The 26,161-nt window shown below is 44.7% G+C and overlaps 1 protein-coding gene across 3 annotated transcripts in view; it reads right to left on the minus strand.

Moving 5' to 3' along the window:
- The window catches only part of PTPN22 (protein tyrosine phosphatase non-receptor type 22), a 95,936-nt gene that overhangs the window by 22,896 nt on the left and 46,879 nt on the right, over nucleotides 1-26,161 (minus strand). For all 3 annotated transcript variants that reach the window (XM_075615306.1, XM_075615305.1, XM_075615304.1), the window contains exons 4-11: nucleotides 21,180-21,275; nucleotides 9,623-9,661; nucleotides 8,004-8,087; nucleotides 7,861-7,920; nucleotides 6,446-6,588; nucleotides 5,560-5,626; nucleotides 2,743-2,820; nucleotides 1,675-1,767 (exon numbers count right to left, since the gene is read on the minus strand). In XM_075615306.1, coding sequence (XP_075471421.1) covers nucleotides 1,675-1,767; nucleotides 2,743-2,820; nucleotides 5,560-5,626; nucleotides 6,446-6,588; nucleotides 7,861-7,920; nucleotides 8,004-8,087; nucleotides 9,623-9,661; nucleotides 21,180-21,275 — 660 coding nt within the window. The remainder of the gene's footprint in view (nucleotides 1-1,674; nucleotides 1,768-2,742; nucleotides 2,821-5,559; nucleotides 5,627-6,445; nucleotides 6,589-7,860; nucleotides 7,921-8,003; nucleotides 8,088-9,622; nucleotides 9,662-21,179; nucleotides 21,276-26,161) is intronic.

Here is a 26,161-nt window from a genome sequence, read left to right on the forward strand (position 1 = left end):
AAGGAAGAGAAGGGTAAAAGAAAAAAACACAATAGTGTAATAGAGTCAAACAACTCAAATGTATTGGTAGTGAAAAAATGCGAACTCACAATAGTTTAAAAGAGGGATTATAATCCCTGAGGAAGGTCTTTGCAGAGTGAAACGCGTTGGATTGTTGCAATAATAGGTAATAGGCAGCACTCAAAATGAAAATATGAAAAAATTATGGTGACTAAACTGAGAAGTAACTGGTGCACGGGAACAAGGAGGAACCCTAATCCCTCCACATAAACCAAATAAAAAAGAAGGGAAGTTCCCAGCACTCATAAATGGAGAACAAGGATAATGCGAATAAGACAAATTGATTTTAATGTGGTGACTAGAAAAAATACATAACATCAATCAAATGAACCACAATGAAACAAAGAGGTATATGCTTGTTGTACACAGAGCCAATATGATCTAAGACGTAACATGTGGGGAGGGAGAAATATGGAGTTGGGTAAGGAGGGGGAAGGGAAAGACAAGGAAAACAGCGGAGATGCAGAGGAATAAGGGAGACAACGTTTTCGGAAGTTTTTTTGTCCACAGGGGTAAGGGAAACGTTGCCTCCCTTATTCTCCATTTATGAGTGCTGGAAACTTCCTTTTTTTTTTTAAAGTTGCACATTGTGGTGTTCCGCAGCGTCATCCTGGTGTGTACGGCTGCTCTCTGCCTCCACTACTGAGACGCGGAAATTCTCCGGGTCCTAGTTCCGTCACGGACGAGTGACGTCAGGCTGTTTTGAGATCGGAGTGAAGCACCTAGCGCCTCACCGCACTGACAAGCAGGAGAGACCGGCTACACAGTGACACAGCTGAAAACCCTGCTATGGTCTACTTATTTATGTAATTCCATCCCTATATACCAATAGGGACCACATAGTATCTACACACACTTTTAGTAATGCAACACTCTCTCACATTTCCACACCATTGATATACACTCCCACTCCACACATACCTTTTGTAAAGCGCTGTATACACCGTGGGCTCTTTATTTATTTATATTTACATACACACACACACTCTTACATCACTAACATTCAGGGACTATTTAACACCTCAAGTCATAAATCGCATACTACACAGGAGGGAGGGATGGGCTCTAGTCACATTCCAAGATGCACTGTTTTGATTAAACCCCTTGCCTGCTTTATTCAATGTAACATCGCCAGAAGAAGAGATCAGTGTATCTCAAAAGCACACATAAATAAAAGCATTACGTTAGCCACAGAACGGTATCGTCTATTCATTATATATATATATATATATATATATATATAAACACACACACACACACACACACACACACACACACACACACACACACACACACACACACACACACACACACACACACACACACACACACACACACACACACACAGAGAATGGCAGCACACACTTAAAAAAAAGGATATATGTAGATCATAACTAGGGCACAGACACACAGAAATATACCATTAGCATTCTGGAGTACGAAGCTGGAACTTGGTGGTGTGAATGATACGGACAGAGCAACCCCCCTCCTCAAGCTCCCTAAAAAACTGTGCCTGGGGCCTAGGTCTAGACTTCAGTCTTGAAGTTTGGGAACACTTGACTTATAACATAAGACCATTGAGCAATGTACACTGAGCAAAGAGTAGTCACAGACCTGTGTTTCAGCACAGTTTGATGTTCCGTCAATCCTTTCAAGTTCCCTTTTGAAGAGATTGATCACTGCATTGTAGACAAGCTCATACTGCTCCTAGGAGAAATGCAAGGGATAGGCAGGCGTTAAAAAGGCAATCCCACATAGCAAGCCCAAAAAACAAAAACAACCATTTTGAAAACAAATTAAATATGTAATTGGCTCCCCTTCATTAATATAACTGTGTTAAAATTAAATATTTGCCTGCTTTTGTTTCTCTGGACATTATCTGAATGGAAAGTGTTTGTCAATCAAGGGTTTTCTCCACCCTTTTCCAACCCTGTCATTGAGCACATAAAGATAAGGTGAAGGGGAGATGAGTGGCTTTGCCTGTGCAAACTCTTGTTGATGTCTTGTGATTTTGTACAAAATGAAACAGTCACAGGAAATCAACCAGCTCCCAAGTGTCAGCTCACCATGTTTACAAACTGAATCATTTTAGCATGTTTTAATCATTTATACAAATTATTAAAAAGAAGTGTCATTCTTTTATTTAAAAAAAGGTGTCAATCAAACCCCCTCAAACAGGTCACTGCCACTGTGGAAAAATGAAAGTGTTGCTTTTCTCTGGGATCACTGAATTCAAGCATTTTAGCAACATCTGTTTATCGAATGATGGCTTCATAATTACTTTGCAGACAAAGAATGGAGCACAACAAACAATTTATCAGGGTCTTTGAGGACTGATGGACACATTTACCACCAAAAAACATTAGATAAAGATTGTAAGCAAGAGAAAATATTGGAGATCTTTGTGAAGTCAGGCACAGTACATCATAACCTTCTTGGGGGAGGGTCCTCGTTCCTATTGCCTCAGTTAGTCTTAAGATATATGAACTCTTTTGTTATACAATGTTTTTGTCCTCCCTCCAACATTGTACTGCGCTATGGAATATGTTTGCGCCATACAAATGAAGATGATAATAATAATAATACTTTATTTTAAGTCTTTCAACCACTACTAAAGACCCATCAGTCGTTTAGGGCTGGCTGGCTTCTCTGCCTTCATTACACCTCCCACACAGAACATACCTTAGTCTGGACAAGAGAAGACCTCTGAGTTCTCATTTCTTGGATGAGGTTAAAAATACTGAAGTTCAGCGGGATGATCTGATTACATAGAGAGACATGAGTGTAAACCAGTTATTAGCCGATAGTTGTCTTTGGACATATAAACTGTGGAGATAGATCATTGTAAAGAAATTTAGGGTAGAAGTTTGTTTTGACGCATTTTCTGCTTGAATCAAATGTAAGAAAGTCATGTGAGCCAGAAAAGTTTACGCCATCTAAGACCTGGAGGATTTGTTCGACGCAAACACAGGAAGAATAAATTGACACATATGGACGCAGAATTGAATCCATGTAATTATAATCTGTACATCATGTAACTCCTCCCTAACCCCTCCTATTGACACTCACGCAAGCTGAGGCGCAAACCTTGGAGCAAAGAGCTGGATTCATTGGCGCAAAGAGACGCAAGATGAAAATGACCCAATTTGCCTCAATTTAGCCCATAATTTGGCTTCAAATATCACCCCTATGTTGTAATTGGCTTCGTTAGAAAAATCTTAATTACCCTTAAAGTAACCGTCTTATTTATTTGTATCTGGTAAGAAATGAATGTGTTGCTTTTCTCCGGGAACACTGAATTCAAGCTCGTCAGGTACTCATGCTTCTCTGTGGGACTAATAATGGCATCATAATCACTTAGCAAACAAAAGACAGGGCAGAAGTTCACAATTTACCGGTGGCTCGGAGAACTGACAGTCTAATAAACAAAAGATATTAGATATAAATTGCAAAACTCCTCCAAAGAAATGTAACAAATTAAAAACAAAATATTTAAAAAAAGCTTATACTTTTCTTTTATAAATGTGTCAGTCTGCTCCATTGAACATGTAAGGCCAGGTCCCCAGTGGCTGCAACGACGATGGCGTGCGGGGTGCACACAAGGTACGACCCTCTATGGGGCCGGCACCAGTAGCTGCCTGCGCGCCCTGCACAATGCGCCGTGCGCGGACACATTTTGCAAAGACAAGGTTTTTGTCTTTTCTTGTGGGGACGGAGCGCTGGCCATGTCACGGCGGCGATTCAGCCAATGAGGGCGAACCTGCCGCGTGATGTCATGGCCGCGCCCCCGCCATGCCGCCCCATTACCAGGTAACGAGTGCCGCCAGGCACCCCGTCGCAATGACAGCGCGCACACTGGGGCCTTAGCCTAACACATGCCACTGTCACTTGTGTACTTTACTTTATCCTGGGACTGCCCCTAAATAGAGATTCAGAATCATGTGTCAAATGTTAAAGAAACATTTTTTTTTTTTGCTTTAGAAAAATGCAAATATTTGTGGCCGGAGGTCCTTCCTAAGTAAAATATTTATGGTTCCTGTTTTCTAGGCAACGTTTCAAATCCTCCGTCACAAACTCTGGGGTCTATATACTGTACAAAGCATCGCAAATGGAATTAAATTGACTCACGAAAATCCCAAACTATATTGTGCTTGTGCATGCCTGTGTACTAACCCCGGGGGGCTCAACTCCAGTCTTCAAGCCCCCCCAAACAGATCAGGTTTTAAGGATATGCCAGCTTCAGCACAAGTAGCTCAGTCTTTGAGTCACCTGTGCTGAAGCAGGGATTTCCTCAAAATCTGAGGACTGGAGTTGATAACCCCTGTATTAGAATATTGTACATTACACTGAATCTGTCATTGTTTCCTGGCCTAGATTTAAAAAGTTATTTAACATATCTTGATATATGGAACACATATTAAAAAAAATGTGGACAAGGTATTACAAAGAGGGTGTACTTTCTTTTTCACACCACTGTATATATTATATACAAAAAAATGTAGAAACAGCTTCAGTGGTTCTTTGTCTGAGCCACTGATTGAGCCACTGATTGAGCCACCTACGCTGAAGCTGGGATATCCTTAAAGCCTGACCGGTTGGGGGGTCGTCAGGACTGTAGTTCGGCACCTCTGTACTAACCTTTGTTTTACTATTGTGAACTTTAAGCATCAAAAATGATTTTAGTTCGGTATATTGGTGCAAACAAATTGTTTTTTTCTTTAAACAATATAATCAGAGAAGTTTACAATATACCCGTTTTTCTGATAATCCTCTAAGATCTGCATGGAAAACAGCTCTGTGCTGCCTGGAGGAGTGGAGAAAGTGAGAATTGGGAGTTGCCATGTGGACACTACACCTGGCTTTAAGTATTTAAAAAATAAAATAAAAATGAAAATAAAATCATAAACAGCTTGGAAAAAAAGAATACGATTGGTAATTCGCTTTAAAGGGTATAACATTGAGGCGATGATCAAGATAGGACATTTTTTGTGGGGGAACTTTTTAAAGTGAAAAAGCTTTTTTTTTAACTTTTTTTAAAAGTCACTTTACAAATTAACATTGCTTTGATTTATTTTTTAATTTTTTTTTTTGATTTTTTTAACATAGGGAGAATTTTAATCAGTATTTTATAACATTGTCACTGGCTGTGCGAAACCCCCCACAAATGTCATCTAAAATAATGCAAATGTTCGCAGCTTTATTGGCGAAATTTAATTGTTCACTAAGTCAGTGTTACTTGGTGTTTTAGTGAATTTGACAACTTTTCCCAAAATTGGTAAGTATAGTAAGCGGTGTGAATACTTTGCTATTTCTCTGATGCTTAGGAGGAAACCAGTAAAGGCATTATGTAGAAAATAAAGTGGTAATGGAGCTTTTACTGCTTGTATGCTTTAGCAGAAATAGCCGTTCACAGGTAAAAATGATCCCCCCAAACAGTTTGCAAAAGGTTGATGAGCGTCAGAAAAGTGCTTCTGAGCATTATCGCTGCTGGAGTCTTACCCCGTCTTTCAGAAGCTTCCAAATATAATCGATTGCACAAATAACTCCAGTTCTTCCGCAACCGGCACTAAAATAAAGGCAGCAGAATATACAACGTCAATAATCAGAGTTTCATTTAGATTGCTGACGCCTGTGCTTTTCAAGTAGGGGAGAATGCAGCGTTTCTTGGGGTCTTGGACAGTTAGTTACGGCCCTGTGGTGGCCAAACAGTTGGACGCCGCTGATGATCCAGGGAGTCTGGGGGATTCCAGACCATTTTGGGTAATGCCGATAACTGCAACCTAGAGCCTTAACCTCTAACCCTAAAAGCTAACCCCTAACCCCAATATTCCTAAACTTAACCCCCAATGCTAACATTAACACCTGACCGGAAGAAGCCTAAACTCTGCTGTGAAACGGCTGTGGCAAATGTCACACAGTGGCTAAACGGCCATGGTGAATTGTCCCATTCCTGCTTTTTTGATACCGCATTCCTACTGTAGAAGCTTCATCAAACTGGTCCCAGTCTGTAAGAAGGCAGGTATTTTTCAGCAAGTTGATTCCACTCCTTCTCTCTAACTGTACTCTCCACAGCATGTGGCTTTATAAACGCAGGCCAACATATACAACGATGGTTAAAAAAAGGTTCAGTAAAATGCAATCCTCTCTATTCAGAGCAATGTATATTCTCATAGGGTCCAATGGAAGAATATCACAGAATATCCTACCATAATGTGACAGATTTCCAATAACAATAACTACATCTGTATGTATATTTTTAATTATTATGTACTGCTCTGTCCAGGCATCTTTTTACTGCAATAGTTCAGGCACCTGATACCATGGAAGTTTCATTCTAACACTATACTGTAGGACTGCAGCATTCCTATGGCTAATCCCCACTCACCTGCAGTGAATACAGAGCGGAATACTATCGTCTCCTTGAAGCAGCCGCATGTCTCTTATCAGGTCCAATATATGTTCAACATAAGTAGGGACATCATGATCCGGCCAGTTCTTATAGTGAAGTTGGTACACAATTCGTGTTTCCTGCATGTAAGGTGAGCAGACAGTGATATGAAGGTGACGGTATAAATCTTTATAGAAATACACAGGAGCAGGGTTAAATGTACACACACGCTTGCAATAGTGGTGAATCTTGAACGCTCGCAAAAACTTTGCAAAATCATCAAGATTGGAAAAAAACTTACCCAGAGCCTCTCCCTCTATCACTCCCACTCTCTCTTCCCTCTCTATCATGCTTCCCCCCTCACCACACCTTTGACGCTCCCCCCTCTCTCTTACGCACTCACTCCCTTACCCCTCACTCACTATCTGCCTCTCTCCTCTCCTCTTTCTTCCCCACCTCCCTCTCTCTCTCCCCTTCTCTCCCACCTCTCTTCTCTGTTATTCTTTCCCCCTCCCTCACTCTGCCTTCTCCCCCCAGCAGGGGAGGAGGGGGCCCACCCAGATAGGGGCCCACTCAGACAGCCGAAAACGGAAGTTGGGCTCCTGGACTGGCCCCACTTTGCTACTGGGCCCGCGACAGATGTCCTTGTGCACCCCTCCTGTCAGACGGCCTGCCTATAACCAACCCCTATAACTCTTCTCTCAACTGCTCCTATACCGATCCCCTATAACTCTTCTCTCAACTGCTCCTATACCGATCCCCTATAACTCTTCTCTCAACTGCTCCTATACCGATCCCCTATAACTCTTCTCTCAACTGCTCCTATACCGATCCCCTATAACTCTTCTCTCAACTGCTCCTATACCGATCCCCTATAACTCTTCTCTCAACTGCTCCTATACCGATCCCCTATAACTCTTCTCTCAACTGCTCCTATACCGATCCCCTATAACTCTTCTCTCAACTGCTCCTATACCGATCTCCTATAACTCTTCTCTCAACTGCTCCTATACCGATCCCCTATTACTCTTCTCTCAACTGCTCCTATACCGATCCCCTATAACTCTTCTCTCAACTGCTCCTATACCGATCCCCTATTACTCTTTTCTCAACTGCTCCTATACCGATCCCCTATAACTCTTCTCTCAACTGCTCCTATACCGATCTCCTATAACTCTTCTCTCAACTGCTCCTATACCGATCTCCTATAACTGTTCTCTCAATTGCTCCTATACCGATCCCCTATAACTCTTCTCTCAACTGCTCCTATACCGATCCACTATAACTCTTCCCCTAATGTCTTCTATAACCACACCCTACAACTCTCTTTCTAACTGCTCCAATACATGCTCCCTATAATGCCTCTTCTAATGGCTCCTATAACCAATTACTATAACTGCTCCCGTACTTACGGTGCCATATGTAGCTTTCAGAGTCCTGATGACATAGTCTGTTTTTTTCTCCTCGTTACTCTAAAGAGGAAGAAGATTATAACGTTTGGATGGCCGAAAACAATTGGCAAATATAAAGACGGTGTGATCATGAAGATACTCACACAGGTAATGGAGAAAGGACCACACTGTAGCACCTCAGCCCCCACCTCAGCCCCCACCTCAGCCCAGTACCGCTCACACTTTTTCTGTTTGAAATATAGCAGTGAAACTAGTGTTAATACTTTGTGATCATCATTATTATTATTATTATTATAATTACAGAGAGACAAAGGCACCACACTTATTAACCTATGATTGTATCCTTGTTCGGGGAAGGGGAAGGAGTAGTCAAGTGGTAATGTTGCTAGTCTTTGAAGTGGAAGTGCCCAATATGAGAGCCTGTATCAGATCCTTAAAGGCTTTGGTGAGATGTTATGACCATATTTACGAAGTGGTGTTATGCTACGACAATTTTTAGCACCAGAAAGCACCGTACAGGCCATTCACTACTACACCAAGGTGTGTTCTGGAACAGAGCTGCGTAGTAAATATGGGATTTTATCGCCTTGCCAATCGGGAACGAAAATTAGATTGTAGAATGTTGTAGGATGTTGCATTTGGTTCTGCAGATCATTACAAGACTTTATACCTCAACCTTGCTCATTGCAACATTGCATTAGGCACAGCCTTTAGGTATGAGCTTGTATTGTATAAAGCATCAAACCAGAGCAAAATGTCTTATATAAGCTTAGTATGCCTATGGTCAAAACTAAGGCTGTCTCACATTTTATCTGGTCGGTAACTGTTACATACGCCTATAATATATATTATCTCTAACTGTGCATGCTATGTCTTGTATATAATGCATACCCTGTTCACTTATGTAACTATGTATTTGTAACCATGTATCTGCCATCTTAACTTTATGCCCAGGACATACTTGAAAACGAGAGGTAACTCCCAATGTATTACTTCCTGGTAAAACATTGTATAAATAAATAAATATATCATGGCAAATACTGTGCACTTCTGGGCCAAAGTATCTGCACCATATGTATCATAAAAAAAATTATCTTTGAAATCAATAGGATTTTTTTCTTTGATACATATGGTGCCCAATAATTGCTCCACATTTGACTTGATACATACTGTAAACCCCTTAGATTTTAAGTCCAATTTGGCAAAGATATGAAACTTACATATGTACAGATGTAGCAATCCTTGCGCTTTCGTTGGTCGGGCGGCTCACGGTCCATGTGACTGACATGGCCCGGAAGGATTAACACTGTGGGTGGTCCCATTCAGAACTAAGGACCCCCTGCAGCTCCATCGCGGCAGACACGGTCCCCAGTTCCGTGGACTTTTGCTTTTTCATCCATGGTGCTGGGGACAGTAAGTCTGACTGTAGCATCTGGAGCAGACACTATTGCACCTGCTGTTGCCCGCCAGTGGGTACATTAGGGTTCCTTTTTATATGCTCGGCTGATCCTTTTAAATGACGCCTGCTCCCGTTGGCGCGTTGTATGGGTCACACTGCAACCTGCCAGCGGGAGCAATAACGTCTGTAGGTTAAATAATGAAATAACTATTAGAATGGTATAAAATGTGTTAAGTGCCCGAGTGCTTTGTTACACCCCTCACGTGTAGCTATGGAGACGTGCATCTTTAAAATATGGCTTTTCACTGACCCGATGGTACGCTACAGCTCTGGTTGTTAATTTTAAAGAACAATGACACTCACCTTTCCCATTTCAAACTCCATACAGGCCATGACTACAACCTGGGAATAAAACAGAAATAGATCATTCCTAATAGATATTGGAGCCTGTAATGCATATGGCAGAAGATATTGGGTATTTGAATCAATCTGGCACACTAGGGGTTAAAAATAAAAGGCACAAGCGCACAACTCATAGTGTAGTATAAAAATATATATATTGTCATGGAACAAGAATCACATTCCTGCCCGACCCCCCTTCTGCTTGTCAGCTCCTTAAGTTCAGCTGCAGGCATTGGCTCCACATACACACACTGTGCCCGTGTAACATGCAACAATGTTGCATTTTTTGCCTCTGAGCACATAATCAGTGAACTGCTACTGCAGCTTCTCCAGTCCTCCCAGTTAATGGACTTTCCCATGTTCTCCCCTGTCTTTTGCTGACAGTTAGTGCAGTCCCACTCAACCTTTAGTGTGACCCCTGCCCCTCACTTTCTTTTCCACCCTAGATTACAGTGAGTACAGACCTGTCTGCATCCACCCCTGGTAAGGCCTTTCTCTCTTACCATAGTCTAACCCCATAGAAGCATCCCACATAGAGAAGCACTCTCTACCTACATTACACCTACGAGTTCCTGTGTTTTCTAATCCAGCAATAAAATTAAGAAAGACATTAAGGACTTGTCATGCTTTGGAAGAGGGAGGACATGAGTTGAGCTTACTGGAATCATTCACACATCATTCGTGACCCTGGTTCCAGGAAAGTAAGAGAGAGACCGTGTATTAGAGGTCTACGCAGAAGCTATCACTCACAGCCTTCATGCTACAAAAGTGCAGCTCTACACAGCTATACAGCAAACTGCTACAGCTTTCTGCAAAAACAAGCAGCAGTTTAAACAGAACAGTAAAACAAAGACCTGTGTTAGGGAATCACACAGGAGCTACTACTCAAAGACTTTATGCTAAACAGAATAGTCTCTGCACCCCAGGACAAGCAGCAGCTTCACTCTGCCAGACAGGGCAGCAAGCTTTATACAGCAAACTGCACACAGCCTGCAACCTTACAGAGAAGCAAGCAGCTTACACTGCACGAGCAACCCTGCACACAAGGCAGCAGCTTTGCAAACAGACTGTACACACAAACCTAATTGCCTTTTTCTCTGTCTGAGTCCACCCGCTGCTCAGCCCCACAGTGAGGAGCCTACGGACACCTGTAAGTACAGCTACCCCAACGCTGCACGCTGCAGGACACCGCTCGGCACCATCTGAGACAGACGCCCTACGCTGACAAGGTAAAGACCGCACGCCACACGCACTGGCAAAAGGCCTACACACACCTACAGCATGGCAGAACTCAGAGCCTCACCAGACATCACGCAGGAAAGCGATCTCTCAGATACAGAGACCGCTGCGCATCTGCAACAGGCGCAGGCAGGCGCAAGGCCCAAACGGACTGTCACACTGACACAAAAGGGCCGCGAAAAATATGAGAGCGACATTGAAGCGCACCGCGCTAAATTAGAGTTGGCCTGGGAAACAACCGCATTGGAGTTACGCAATGTCGTTAGTATTGGCGATAATGCACAACAGCTCGCGCAGGCAATTATTCAAATAAAGTCTGATCACTCGTGCTACCAAGGGCTGTCAGAAACATACATCACCTACTTGACCAGAACCAACACCGGCGAAAGCCTGCAAGAAAGAGACTTACAAAATAACATTGATCTTGCACGTGACAGCCGCGTGCGGGCCGCCATCACAGACGCTCAAAGCGTGAGAAAAGAGCTCCTCCTGGAGACTGCATCGCAGCGCTCAAGCATATCCAGGCACTCATCTAGATCAGCAAGATCAGTGCAATCTAACGCGTCCAGCGCAAGCACAAACGCTACCAAGGCGCGAGCCGCCGCAGAGGCCGCACGTGCCAGGGCCGAATATAGTCGCAGAGAGGCAGCAGTAAGGGCAGAAAAAGCGCGCATAGAAGAGGAGGAGCAGAATGCCACTGCTACCGCTGCCGCTGCAAATGCCGCCGCTGCTGCTGCCGCTGCAAATGCCGCCGCTGCTGCTACCGCTGCCGCCGCTGCCAATGCCGCCACTGCGCGTAGGAAAGCCGAATTTGATGCGGAACTAGAGGCGCTTAATCAAGAGAAGGAAGCCGCCGCCGCCATAGCCCAAGCTGAAGTCCTAGAAGTAGCCGCGCAACAGGATGGCGGGGAGCTACCGTACAGACGGATAGCCTCAGAGGATCCAGCCCAACGCACTGAAGACTACGTAAGGAGCCTCTTCAGTGTAAACACCAGCGCACCATCTCAACACGGATGGAGCGACTCCACAGATACCGAAGACTCGCTAGGACCACGAGGAGAAGACGCTGCTCCATCAATGGCACATGCTGCCTGGGATAGCCACAGCCACAAGAGTGATCCACACGCCAGCGTGCACACGGATGCACCACCACAGGCTCGCAATCCAGGTACACCCACGCGGGAGAAAACAGCCCCTCACACTAGCCAGCAGCCATCACGCGTCCACGCCAAGGAAGAGGCGACCGCACAGACCGTCCCAGCAACTACCTCAGAACGGGGCAAACGCGCCGATGTCTCAGGTCTGACAGACATAGCCAAGTACATGATCCGGCGCGACTTGGTGCACGCAGGACTCATCAGCTTCGACGACCGCCCTGAGAACTACCGGACGTGGAAGTTCACGTTCAAAGACGCAATCGACAGCTTGGACTTCTCAGCAAGGGAAGAGCTCAACCTGTTAGTCAAGTTCCTGGGGAACGTATCCAGGGAGCAAGCGCAGAGACTTCGGACGGCAAACGCACATCAACCCCAAGTAGGTCTGGACCTAGTGTGGGAAAGGCTAGAAGAGACCTATGGCAGCCCTGAAGCAGTCGAGGATTCACTCTTCAAAAGAATCGAGAGCTTCCCCAAGATCACGAGTAAAGACTACTCGAAGTTACGAGATCTTGGAGACCTGCTGCAAGAACTGGAGTTCGCAAGGAAAGACCATTCCTTAATAGGTCTCAACGCCCTAGATTCAGCTCGTGGAGTGAGACCCATCCTGGAGAAGCTACCCTTCAACCTCCAAGAAAGGTGGCTTTCACAAGGTTCCAAATACAAAAGGGAGAAGCAGGTTGTCTTCCCCCCATTCTCATTCTTCGTGAGCTTCATCTGCGAAGCGGCAAAGACAAGAAACGATCCCAGTTTCATCTTAGGTGCGCAAACCACATACAGTGCAAGCAGCCCGAAGAACGAGAGACCAGCGACGAGATATGGTAACTCCCAAACACCCATCTCGGCCCGCAGGACGGACGTGCCTCCCACGGCCCAAACTACTCCCGATCAGTCGGTCGCCGGAGACAAGGAACCAAGGGACCCAAACAGGGAATGTCCCATACACAAGAAGCCACACCCACTCAACAAGTGCTTTGGGTTCAGGATGAAGTCCCTAGAGGAACGCAAGAGGTTACTTGGAGAATTCGGAGTTTGCTTCAAGTGCTGCGGTTCCACGACCCATCTAGCCAGGGACTGTAAGGAAGAGATCAAATGCACAGTGTGCGAGAGTGACAAGCACGTGACAGCGTTACACCCAGAGGCGATGACACTCCACCAACTCAAGAACCCATCCTCCATAGCGGAGCATGGCGGGGAGAAAGAAGAAGGAGAGTCAACATCCGTCACATCTCAGCGCACTGAGGTTTGCGGAAAAGAAGGTGACAAAATGTCCTGCTCCAAAATATGCCTTGTCGCAGTGCACCCCCAGGGACAACCTGAGAAGGCTATTCGGATGTACGCAATCCTCGACGACCAGAGCAACCGATCACTGGTCAGGTCAGAGTTCTTCGACATGTTTAACATACAAGATGGTGCCTTTCCTTACACTCTCAGAACGTGCGCAGGGCAAATGGAGACCACAGGGAGAAGAGTGAACGGCTACACCATATGCTCAATAGACGGCAAAGTGAACATGCCCCTTCCCACACTCATCGAGTGCAACCACATGACCACAAACAGGGACGAGATACCCACACCAGACGTGGCACTCCATTACCCCCACCTCAAAGGAATAGCCAACCACATCCGGCCGGTGGAACAAGACGCCAAGATCCTGCTGCTGCTCGGTAGGGACATCATGAGGGTACATAAAGTCCGTAAACAGCACAACGGACCCCACAACGCGCCATACGCCCAAAGACTCGACCTAGGATGGGTGATAGTGGGCAACTCGTGCACTAACAGAGAGCACGGGCAAGACTACGTTGATGCCCGCAGAACGGAGGTGACAGAATGTGGACACACATCTCTCTCTGAACCATGTCTTGGCCATCTCCAAGTGACCGAAGGGCCAAGTGAAGAGGAAAGACAAGGTCATACCCCTGAGACCAACAAAGACATCCTCACGCCGATGGGATGCGACAATGGCTTAGGATGCTCAGCAGTCCAGACAGCCAAGGATGATGAGTCGACTCCACCGAAGGAAGAGAGTAACCTCCCAAAGGTGACCGATAAAGGGATCGTCCTAAAAACAACAAACAATCAGACAATACTCCCGCGAGCAAGGGCACAATTAAGACGTACAGTTGTTCCTCTCCACAGAGTATCAAGCAACAGAGCAACCAATTGCCACGGCTGGCATAGCCGCAAAAGATTGCGCCCCACAGGCGAAGCCACAGTGTCAAAAGGACTGTTCGTTCAAACACGTAAAAGGGGACAGTTGCAGAGACATTTCCCAAAAGGATTTACAAGGACAAAAGAGACTGTTCTTCGTCATGTCCAGGGAGAAAACAACCTCCCGATGGCAGTCAACAAAGAAACACAAAAGCGTTTCACCAAACTACGCGGAGATGTTCTCGTGCAAGAGAAATGTACCGATGAACTACGGTGCACAGCGTTCCAGACAACAAGGAACGATGACAAACAAACACCCTCGAGGGAAGATAGAGGATTCCCGAGGTTAACTGTCAAGGAGCTCTCTAAAGACGGACTAAGCAGTCGGGTGACTCCGCTACCATTCCGTTCACCAAGGAGGCGCTTCCCAAACAATGGAGAACATGCCATCTCTAGGTTCACCTCGCACCTCTGCGGCCCACAAAGGGAACCAGAGACCAAAAACAACTTTGTGGTCTTCATCCAGAAGATATTCTTTACCGGCCACGCAAAGCCAGCACCTCTAATGGAGGAAGGCAAAGAATGTCGGTACCTCCAATCACCTGGGGCCTACCACCCTCAGGAACCCGATCAAATCCGGGTAATGTTCAACCCCAGCGCTCAGCTTCAGGGAGTCTCCCTGAACGACGCCCCCTTTATTGGATTACATTCGACAACCAGTTTTCCAGGGACAGTAATCCGCTCCCACAAGGAGCCAAAAGCCCTCTCCTTCTGCCAAACGCCAGGTGATAGAGCAACAGGCTGCCACGGCTGGTATACCTACAAGGGGATACACTCTGTGGGTGAAACTACAGAGACAAAAGGACTGTTCTCTCACAAGACTAAAAGGAAACAGTGCCAGAGACTTTTATACAAAGACATTGTGGTGCAACCAGCAAACCTGGAGCTGTGCATCCACCCTGCATCCTTTGCCAAAGAACCTTGGCCAAGGGACCTTGATACCAGTGATACCGGCCGGTGTCACATCGCTATGTGGACATGGACTCTTGCATTGTTTGAGAATGTGATGTTATCTTTGTTATGCATTGCACATATGTTCCACATATTCCAGTTATATAGTGGTATCTCCAGATACCAGACGGGGAGTGTCATGGAACAAGAATCACATTCCTGCCCGACCCCCCTTCTGCTTGTCAGCTCCTTAAGTTCAGCTGCAGGCATTGGCTCCACATACACACACTGTGCCCGTGTAACATGCAACAATGTTGCATTTTTTGCCTCTGAGCACATAATCAGTGAACTGCTACTGCAGCTTCTCCAGTCCTCCCAGTTAATGGACTTTCCCATGTTCTCCCCTGTCTTTTGCTGACAGTTAGTGCAGTCCCACTCAACCTTTAGTGTGACCCCTGCCCCTCACTTTCTTTTCCACCCTAGATTACAGTGAGTACAGACCTGTCTGCATCCACCCCTGGTAAGGCCTTTCTCTCTTACCATAGTCTAACCCCATAGAAGCATCCCACATAGAGAAGCACTCTCTACCTACATTACACCTACGAGTTCCTGTGTTTTCTAATCCAGCAATAAAATTAAGAAAGACATTAAGGACTTGTCATGCTTTGGAAGAGGGAGGACATGAGTTGAGCTTACTGGAATCATTCACACATCATTCGTGACCCTGGTTCCAGGAAATATATTGTGGACCTACAGTGGTAGCCCCTATCGCCTGTTACATTACATGTCTAAGAGAACAGATATTCCGTACGTGCAACACTCACCATCCTCCTTCACAATATATATATTTATATACTACACTATGAGTCGTGCGCTTGTGTCTTTTATTTTTCTCCTAGTTCTTAGAGATGACGAGCCAACTTTTGTGGATAGCAGCAGACTCCATCACATTTCTAACGCCTTAATTAAGGTCATATCTATATCACAGTCTGTTGAATCACCCAATCACATGGAATATATATATATATATATATATATTTATATATATTGTGTGTTTTTCACTCCACTTTTATACTATGTGTATTGATGACACCTAAGGTTTAAATCAATTGGTGCGCTGCATTTTTCTTCACTATTACACTAGGGATTAACATTGGGTATAAGTTGTTTAAAATAAATACAAGAATTGTTTTTATGACAGGCCGAGACCTGTCTCAAAGAAACCCTCCATTCCTGAAATATCCCCTGTGCATCACAGAGGTGTCAAACAGGTCACCACTTAGTTTATTAAATATGAAGATACCATGGGCTTGACAGCAATTTGCAACAATATGTTCTAACCTTAATTTTCTTAATGTGCGCCTTAAGCGTCAGACATTATTTTAGTCAAATACTTTGGCTCACAGAAATGGACTGCGCTTGGCACATGGATGTAAATACTATGTACTAAACAGTATGAGTCGAATGTGCGTAAAAATTGTAAGCAAAGTTGCTTCACTCATTGCCATTGCTTACAGAGTCAGTGCATTTAGTCGCCGAGACACCCCGTCATCCCACTGCACTCTTTGTATAAGCATTCTGTATACTGCTTTTGAACATTGTATTTCTTTACTTTATACCATTTTTAAAACTTAAAACGAGTGAGTGTTATCCTTTTCTATTACTCTATATAGAGAGTGAGAAGATATGTTTAATTTAATTTAGGGTTGTGTAAGGAACCCACTCCTGGCTTTTACTATAGCCTTGCAGACCTCTGCAGTTGCAAGCTTCCTCTGGCAATCAATGGCACATGTGCTGCCTCTCATTGCAGCTTCTGCCCTGTGCCCTATCATTGGAGGAATACTCACACACCCTCCTCCTGTGATTGGATCTCCGCCCTTTATATGTTGGGCTTTGGCTCTGAAACAGTGCCGAGCAATAAATAAAGCACTGTCCGAAGTAAAGTGGGCAACAGATTACATAGCGGAGGCCTCATTGGATGCGGTAAAATTAGCAGCCAAATCTATGGTGCTAGCGGTATCAGCAAGAAGGGCTTTATGGCTCAGACAGTGGATGGCTGACACAGCATCAAAGAACAGCTTATGTGGACTACCATTGAAGGTGAATTCCTCTTCGGTAACAGACTGGATGCGATAATAACAAAAGCATCAGGAGGTAAGAGCACTTTTTTACCTCAGGAAAACAGGGCCAGAAGATTCGGTTTCCAAGAGGCTAATAGAAACCAGTATAAGGAAGCAAAGGCATATAGACCTGGCAGGTCATTTCCAAGACAAACAACATGGAGGGCGGCCAGAACCGGCTTTTTCGTGGCGCCAGAGGAAGAGGATCATTCACAAAGAACAAGTCTACATGAAGGTCAGAGCGCCCAGCAGTTGCCAGTAGGAGGGCGACTGAAGCAGTTTTCTGCAACCTGGGCCCAAACAATACAGGACAATTGGGTATTACAGACCATTCGTCAGGGGTACAGTATAGAATTCAGAGAGATGCCAAGAAGAAATATGGGCGTAATAACATGTATACAGTCCAAGGAAAAAAGAAGGCAAATGAATTCGGCTATAAAGAAGTTATTACAAGCAGAAGTAATAAAGAAGGTACCTCAGGAAGACAGAGGAAGTGGAATTTATTCCAGAATATTTCTAGTAAAGAAACCTACAGGGGATTACAGAGCAATCCTAGACCTAAGAAAGGTAAATTTATTCTTGAAAATAAGAAAATTCAAGATGGTGTCGTTGAACCTGATTATTCAAGAGGTACAACCAGGAGACTGGATGGTGGCGATAGACTTAAAAGACGCTTATCTACATGTGCCCATAGCAAAGGGACACCAAATATTTCTAAGGTTTGCAGTAAATCAAGATCATTATCAGTACACAGCACTGCCATTTGGTCTGACGACTTCCCCAAACACGTTTACAAAGGTTCTAGCCCCTCTAGTGGCAAAAATGAGAGAAAGAGGGGTAGAGATATACCCATACCTGGACGACATCCTGGTAAAATCAAAAAGCCTGGAGAAACTACAACAAGACCAGAAGATGGTAATAAGCTTCCTGGAACAGCACGGTTGGTAAATAAACAGAGATAAGAGTCATCTCATGCCCACTCAACTGTTAAGATTTCTGGGGGTAGAATTCGATACGGCAAAAGGAGAAGTGAGACTACCAGACGCAAAGAGGCAAGACATAGCCATGCAAACAAAGAAGCTCAGGAAAGCTGCCAGGACTTCAGCAGAAGAATGCATGAAGCTCCTGGGAAAATTTGCTGCAACATTAAGCGTCACAAAATGGGCAGCACTACATATGAGACCATTACAATTTTTTTTTTACAACAGTGGAACGGGAATCACAAAAACCAAGACAAAGAATCTTGTTACACCCACACACAAAGCAGGTATTAAAGTGGTGGGAAGATACCCGAAACCTGGAAAAAGGACAAACATTACACCCAGTACACTGGGTAAGAATTACAACAGATGCGAGCAACGCAGGTTGGGGTGCCCAAATGGGAGAAACATTGGTGCAAGGAACCTGGACAAACCAGGAAAAGCATCTTCCTTCAAATCTGCTGGAACTAAAAGCAGTACAAAGGGCCCTAGAAACTTTTCAAGACCAAATAAATGGTGGCTATATAAAAATAGAATCAGACAACAGGTCAGTTGTCAAGTATATAGCCAAGCAAGGAGGAACCAGGAGCAGAAAGCTGATGAACCTCACAGCAGAAATCCTCTTTTGGGCAGAGCGCCACTTGTCGCAAATTACAGCCATACATATCCCAGGACTGGAAAATGTCACAGCAGACTTTCTAAGTCGGAACATCATACACCCAGGAGAATGGGCATTAGACCCACAGGTGTTTCAAGAACTGGTAGAGCGATGGGGTCAGCCAGACATAGATCTCATGGTGACACATCAGAACCGCAAGGGAAGGAACTACTGTGCCAGACAGTTTCACCCAAGCGCACAAGCTACAGATGCTCTCAGTCTCAAATGGGACTTCAAGTTGGTATACCTGTTCCCTCCAATTCCCCTAATTCCAAAAGCAATCAGGAAAATCAGGGAAGACCAAGCAGAGGTGATATTCGTAGCACCCTACTGGCCAAGAAGGCTTTGGTTCACACACTTGGTGAATATGGCAGTAGATACACCATGGCACATACCAGATCGCAAAGGACTGATAAGACAGGGGCCAATATGTCATCCGAATGCCAAACAATGGGCCTTGACGGCATGGCGATTGAGCGGGAAACATTGAGACTGAAGGGTTGTTCAGACAAAACAATCCAGACCCTTTTACAAGCAAGGAAAGGCTCCACATGTAAAGTATACCATAGAATCTGGGTTTGCTTTCGCGATTGGTGTGAAAAAGAAAAACAAAATTTCCTTTCACCTACAATTGTATCAATAGTAGAGTTCCTGCAAAAGGGATTTGAGAAAGGTCTCAGTCTTAGCTCATTGAAAGTACAGGTGTCTGCACTATCAGCCTTGTTGGAAAGAAATCTGGCAATGGAAAGATTGATCATCAGGTTCTTGCAGGCAGTTAAAAGATTAAGGCCTCAAATCAAGAACAGGGTACCTACATGGGACTTGTCCCTAGTATTGGATGTACTAACAGCAGCTCCGTTTGAACCTATACAGGAGATAGGCTTAAAATGGTTATCATGGAAAATTGTGTTTTTGATAGCAATCACCTCAGCAAGAAGAGTGGGAGAACTACAGGCTCTATCAGCCAAGGAACCATTTCTAGTCATACATCAAGACAAGGCAGTTCTCAGACCAGTACATCAATTCCTGCCAAAGGTTATATCACAGTTCCATATGAATCAAGAAATTGTGATTCCGTCATTCTGTCCAGAACCAAAGAATAAGAAAGAAGAAAGACTACACAAATTAGACGTGGTAAGATGTCTAAAAGTGTACCTGGAAAGGATGCGAGATATCAGAAAGTCAGACAGACTATTCATCATACCAGAGGGACCGAAGAAAGGTCAAGCAGCATCAAAGACAACAATTTCCCAGTGGATAGTGTCTTGTATTGAAAAGGCTTATGAAAGCAAAGGACAAGATAAACCTTTGAACATTAAAGCTCATTCTACAAGGGCCATGTCTACTTCATGGACATTAAAAAGCCCAGGCTACACCAGGACAGATATGCAAAGCGGCAGTCTGGTCCTCATTAAATACATTCTTGAAATACTACAGACTAGACGTACAATCATCAGCTGACGCAAGCTTTGGTCGTAGAGTGTTAGAATCTGTAGTGAAATAAGTATAAGGTGTATTAATAAAGGTCAAACTGATAAGGCATTAACTGGTGGTGTTTATTCTGATGTATCCCTCCCTAAAATTTTCACTGCTTGGGTATGTCTCAATGGTGCCCACTGCCAGGGTGATCAGGAAAGGAGAAAATTTAAAACAACTTACGGTAATTTTCTTTTCCTGGAACCATGGCAGTGGGCACATAGTTACCCTCCCTGTGTATGTCTAATGCCTATCAGTTATATATTTCAGCTATGGAAGAATCCTAAGACTAAGGTGCAGGTAGAGGGAGGGGCCTTTCATGGCCTACCTGCAAAAGTCTACTTCCTGTCCTACCTAGAGTGAGAAGGGATTAACCCAAAGGTGCCCACTGCCATGGTTCCAGGAAAAGAAAATGACGGCAAGTTGTTTTACATTTTCTTCTTTCCCACTCCTCTCCTGTGACCTCCAGGTGCACATGACGGACTGCATTTTAAATAATGCATTTTTAGTCCGATTGTGTCTTTAAGCCTCCCAACATACCACTTGGAATGTAACCTAGGGGGCGCAGCGTCTCCCTTTGCCTTATGTTGTCCTCTATCTGTTGCACTTATTCTCATTGTTAGTCATTTATTTACCTTGTATTGTAATTTGGTAAAAGGCTGCGTACACTGCTGGCACTAATTAAATACAATTATACATACATATATGATAATTTTGTGTGTGATCATTGGGACTAGCCCCTTCCTTTTGTTATACAGCTGTGTATCTCCAAGTTATATACCTTACCAGCACGTTGTATTCCCAAATCATCCTCCAGAAGTCAATCAGAGTACTCGGCAGAGGCCCCTGTGTGGCAATATACGTCCTGGGGCAATAAACACCCTGCAATAAAGCATTGTGTCAAACGGGATATGTATCACACACACACACACACACACACACACACACACACACACACACACACACACACACACACACACACACACACACACACACACACACACACACACACACACACACACACACACACACACACACACACACAGTGGTGCCTAGTGCTGTCCTCAGAAATTGTACACTAAATTAATATTTGTAAATATAGTTTATTGCAATTAAATTGTGACTAGTGAAACTGTTATCTAAACAGTGTGAACATATGTGAATACAAACATTAATGTGACTACAGTAGGTCCATTAACTACCGATAAAGTCCACTGATTTTCTTGGAAATCAGATAATGCAATGTTCCAAAAAAGACTTTAAATGGCGCTTTATGGTGAAGTAAAAAAGTCAAACCCAAAATCTGCAGCTGGTTGTGGGCGTGATGTCCTATATCCGCAGCTCATGTTGATTAGTAACATGTTGAAACAAAAAACACAAACAAAGTGTAATACCTCAGTGGGTAGGATTAAAATGGTTAATTCTCAGTAAACCTTCATCAGTGAAATATATCACTCGGGGGGAGATGGGTTACATATGAATATTAACCTCAAATAGAGAATATGTCCCAATTATTTAAGGCCATATAGTATCTTAAGACATAATGGACTTGAGGTGACTCACACTGTATATAGAAAAGGGTTATCCAAGGATGGCTGGCGTTAAAAACCCAGATTTAATAAAAAAACAACAATAATACAAAAACAATGAAAAATACAATGAAAATAGCAAATCAGAATCTTCTTGAGATCTCGGAGGACGTCAAATTGAAATCCTACTCACGAGGTGGTGCTAGTTCATGAGCAAGTAACTATTGGATTGATAACTGGAGGCTGTGATCCCAGCTAGTCTGCTCGCTGCTCTGCGGTTCAGATCTCTCATCGTCAATCACATACACCGTCCGGCCTTCCAAGATGGCGTCACAGATTGTTCGTCTCGTACAGCTTCAGGTACTCCCAGTTTCACCTGTGTTAACACTACGCGTTTCACATCAGTGTCGCTTCCTCAGGGATATCAGTAGCTACTGATCGCGGCAGAGAAGCGAGCAGACTAGCTGGGATCACAGCCTCCAGTTATCAATCCAATAGTTACCTGCTCATGAACTAGCACCACCTCGTGAGTAGGATTTCAATTTGACATCCTCCGAGATCTCAAGAATATTCTCTTTTGCTATTTTCATTGTATTTTTCATTGCATTCTGTATTATTGTTTTTTTATTAAATCTGTATTTTTTTTCAACACCAGCCATCCTTGGATTACCCTTTTCTATATACAGTGTGAGTCACCTCAAGTCCATTATGTCTTAAGATACTACTGCTGCGGCACAGTTTATTCGAGCATTTGCCCGTTCTGTGCCGCAGCAGTAGCCTGGCGCGCGCCCGAGTGTGACGGGCGCGTGCCGAAGCAGCGGAAGAGCGCCCTCCGATCGGGGCGCTCTCCCTACCGCTGCCGGGTCCGCCGGGTCCCCCGGAACCCCCTGCCGCTGTCCCGCGATCGCGGGACACCAGGGCTCCCTCGGGGAGCCCCTGGACACGCGTGCAGGGGGCGCACGCTCCCGATGACGCGTGACCGCGCGTCTATGACGCGCGGCACGCCGAGGGGCGGCCACTAGCAAGCCGGGAGATTTCCTGGCTTGCGGTACCGACCACACTTCAATAAAGTGTGTCGGTAGTGTATATGGCCTTAAATAAGTGGACATATTCTCTATGTGAGATTAATATTCATATGTAACCCATTAAACACCATCTCCCCCCGAGTGATATATTTCACTGATGAATGTTTACGGAGAATTAACCATTTCACTCACCTACCCACTGAGGTATTACACTGTTTTTGTGTTTTTTGTTTCCACATGTTACTAATCAACATGAGCTGTGGATAAAGGACATCACGCCCACAACCATCTGCAGCTGTTGTGTTTGACTTTTTAACTTGACCATAAAGCACCATTTAAAGTCTTTTTTGGGACACACACATATACAGTATACACAAACATACATGTGTGTGTGTGTGTGTATATATATATATATATATATATATATATATATATATATATATATATATATATATATATATATATATATATATATATATACATACAGTGGTCGACAAATCACCAAAAAATCTACTCGCCACCTAGTACCAAACGTGTGCTGCTTGGGCCAATAGGAGATCGCCACAATGTTAAATCCACTCGCCCGGGGCGTGCAAATGTATAGGTTTGTCGAACACTGTATATATATATATATATATATATATATATATATATATATATATATATATTGTGACAGAAACCAGGGGATGGTAATAAATTCCGTATATAGGGCTCCCAGGATACTAAACAGTTTCTATCCTGTTTGGCCTGGGAGTGCAGCCTTATAATACATACACTCCATCCCACAGTTTGGCAAGCGCTGGAACTGAGGGATGAGAGATCCAGACCAGAGTTTGTCTGCTGCCTGATTTCTGTCACCTGTCATGCTAATTAGGAATCAGGTATGTAAGACTGTTTTCCTGTTTGCTCTGGTCTCTCCACAAGAGCCAGGAGGCTGGAAGGCTGCTGAACTACAGAGGGGAGAAGACTCTTCCCCAAACAGGTTCAATCTTTCTGTTCATTTGTATAAGACTGCAAAAGTACCTTGTTTTGTTGTTGGGAGTGGAAAAGCCACTTCCAACCTTGAGTCAGGGATATCTAAGTTAAGTTATCGCTCAGGTGAGCAGCTTTTGTTTTGATCTGTTTTCTGTTGTATGCACTGTGGCAGTCTCAGTGCCTGGGACTGAATAAACCAGGCATAGCCTGTTTAAAGGAACAGTACGTGACGCCTCATCATTTAACCTACCCTAAAAGACCGTGTTCTAAACAGTCCCGGACAAACGACGGAGCCCAGAGTAAGCCGTTTGTCACATATGGTGGAGAATGCGGGCAGAACACTAAAAGGTCTGGGGGTTAAAGAACTTTAAAGAAAAAAAAAAAAAAAGGTTTTTTTTCCCTCTCTCTCCAAACAAGATGGAAGACGTGGTGAGTGCCCTGGTACGCAATGTCGCTGTCCAGAAAGACGCGAATGAAACCCAGCAACAGCTGTTAATAGCCCAGCAAGAGACTAATGCAATCCAGCAACGGCTGTCAATAAACCAGCAAGAGACTAATGCAAACCAGCAACAGACGAATGCAAACCAGCAAGAGACAAACCGCTTGCTGAGAGAGGAGCAACAACGGTTCGCCCAGGGCTTACAGCAGGAACTCGAGATCCTAAGGGGGACTATCAGTAACCTTCCCCTGGCAGAGGCAGCCCCAGTCCCGAAAATGACCAGGGCAAGCCACTACCTTCAGAAGATGGGACCCTCGGATGATGTGGAAGCCTATCTTCTCATGTTTGAACGCACGGCACAGAGAGAGGGATGGCCAGAAGCTGAGTGGGCTGGTCTAATCGCACCCTTCCTAAGCGGCGAACCCCAGAAGGCTTACTTTGATCTAGAGCCAGCCGAAGCTAACGTCTATGCAAAATTGAAGTTCGAGATCCTCGCCCGCCTCGGCGTAACCACGGCTGTTCGCGCCCAAAGGTTTCACGCATGGTCCTTCACGATGGATAAAGCCACCCGAAGCCAGATGTATGACCTCATCCACCTCGCCCGGAAGTGGCTACAACCCGAGATCAACTCAGCCAGCCACATCGTGGAACGGTTGGTCATGGACCAGTTCTTGAGAAAACTTCCCTCTGCCTTACGCCGTTGGGTCAGTCGGAGTGACCCCCACAATGCGGATGAGCTTGTGGCCCTCGTAGAAAGGTACAATGCAGCAGAAGAGAACCCGCAACCCACAGTCGTGGAGCAACCCCACTACCCAAGGTTCCAGGACTCTTCCAGAGACGGTAAAAGGGTACCGGGGTTAAGGGGCGCTGAAGAGCGGCGACCACCTTCACGCAGCACCAGCAACAGTGGTTCGCACACTAAGGGCAATAGCCAACATGGGGAGCCGGGAAAAGGCTCTAAGTGGGACACAGACTATGTACCTAAATGTGTAAATTGTCATGAGAGGGGCCACACAGCAAAAATCTGCCCACTAAATGATGAGCCCATGCAATGCAACAGCGTGGAACCTTATGCGCTGTTGTCCCAATGTATGGGCCCTAGCCCAGAGGACCCCTTGAATAACCATTTGTGGGCATTTGTAAAGGTTAATGGTAGGAGGGTTCGGGCACTTCTTGACTCTGGGAGCATGGTCACACTAGTGTCCGAATACCTCTTGCCCATTAAGAAGAAACAGGGAAACAGTTCACAAAGAGTGGCAATTTGCTGTATACATGGGGATAATCATGAATATTCCACTGTTGATGTTTTTTTTGAAACAGAGTTTGGTTCTTTAGATTTCAAGGTGGGTATTGTACCCAAACTGGCACATGATGTGTTAATAGGGACCGACTTTCCCCATTTTCTAAAAATGTGGTCCCCCGCTCAGAATAGCGCCCAGAGTTCAATAGCGGACCATAACGAAGTATTAGAAGAAACAAATCCTTTCCCTTTTTCAGAAATGGAGGTTGACGAGGGCCCAAATAAGAAGGGGGAAAAGGAGGAGTGCTGTAAAATTCCCTTCCCCATCACTACTTTGGTAGGGAATACCCCAAATCAAGATGTTGATCAGACACTTACCACCCCAGAACCGGATAAGACCCTCGCTGACCTAGAGGTCAGTCCTGGGAGTTTTAAGAAGGCCCAGTGGGAGGACCCCACATTAGCGGTAGCAAGGGGAAATATACGGGACCAGAATAGTACTCCTGGCCAAACAGATAGGTCACTTGATTACCCCTACTTCGAGGTAGAGAACGACCTAG

Source organism: Ascaphus truei, chromosome 9 (genome assembly GCF_040206685.1).
Source record: "Ascaphus truei isolate aAscTru1 chromosome 9, aAscTru1.hap1, whole genome shotgun sequence".
In the NCBI taxonomy this organism is placed as follows: domain Eukaryota; kingdom Metazoa; phylum Chordata; class Amphibia; order Anura; family Ascaphidae; genus Ascaphus; species Ascaphus truei.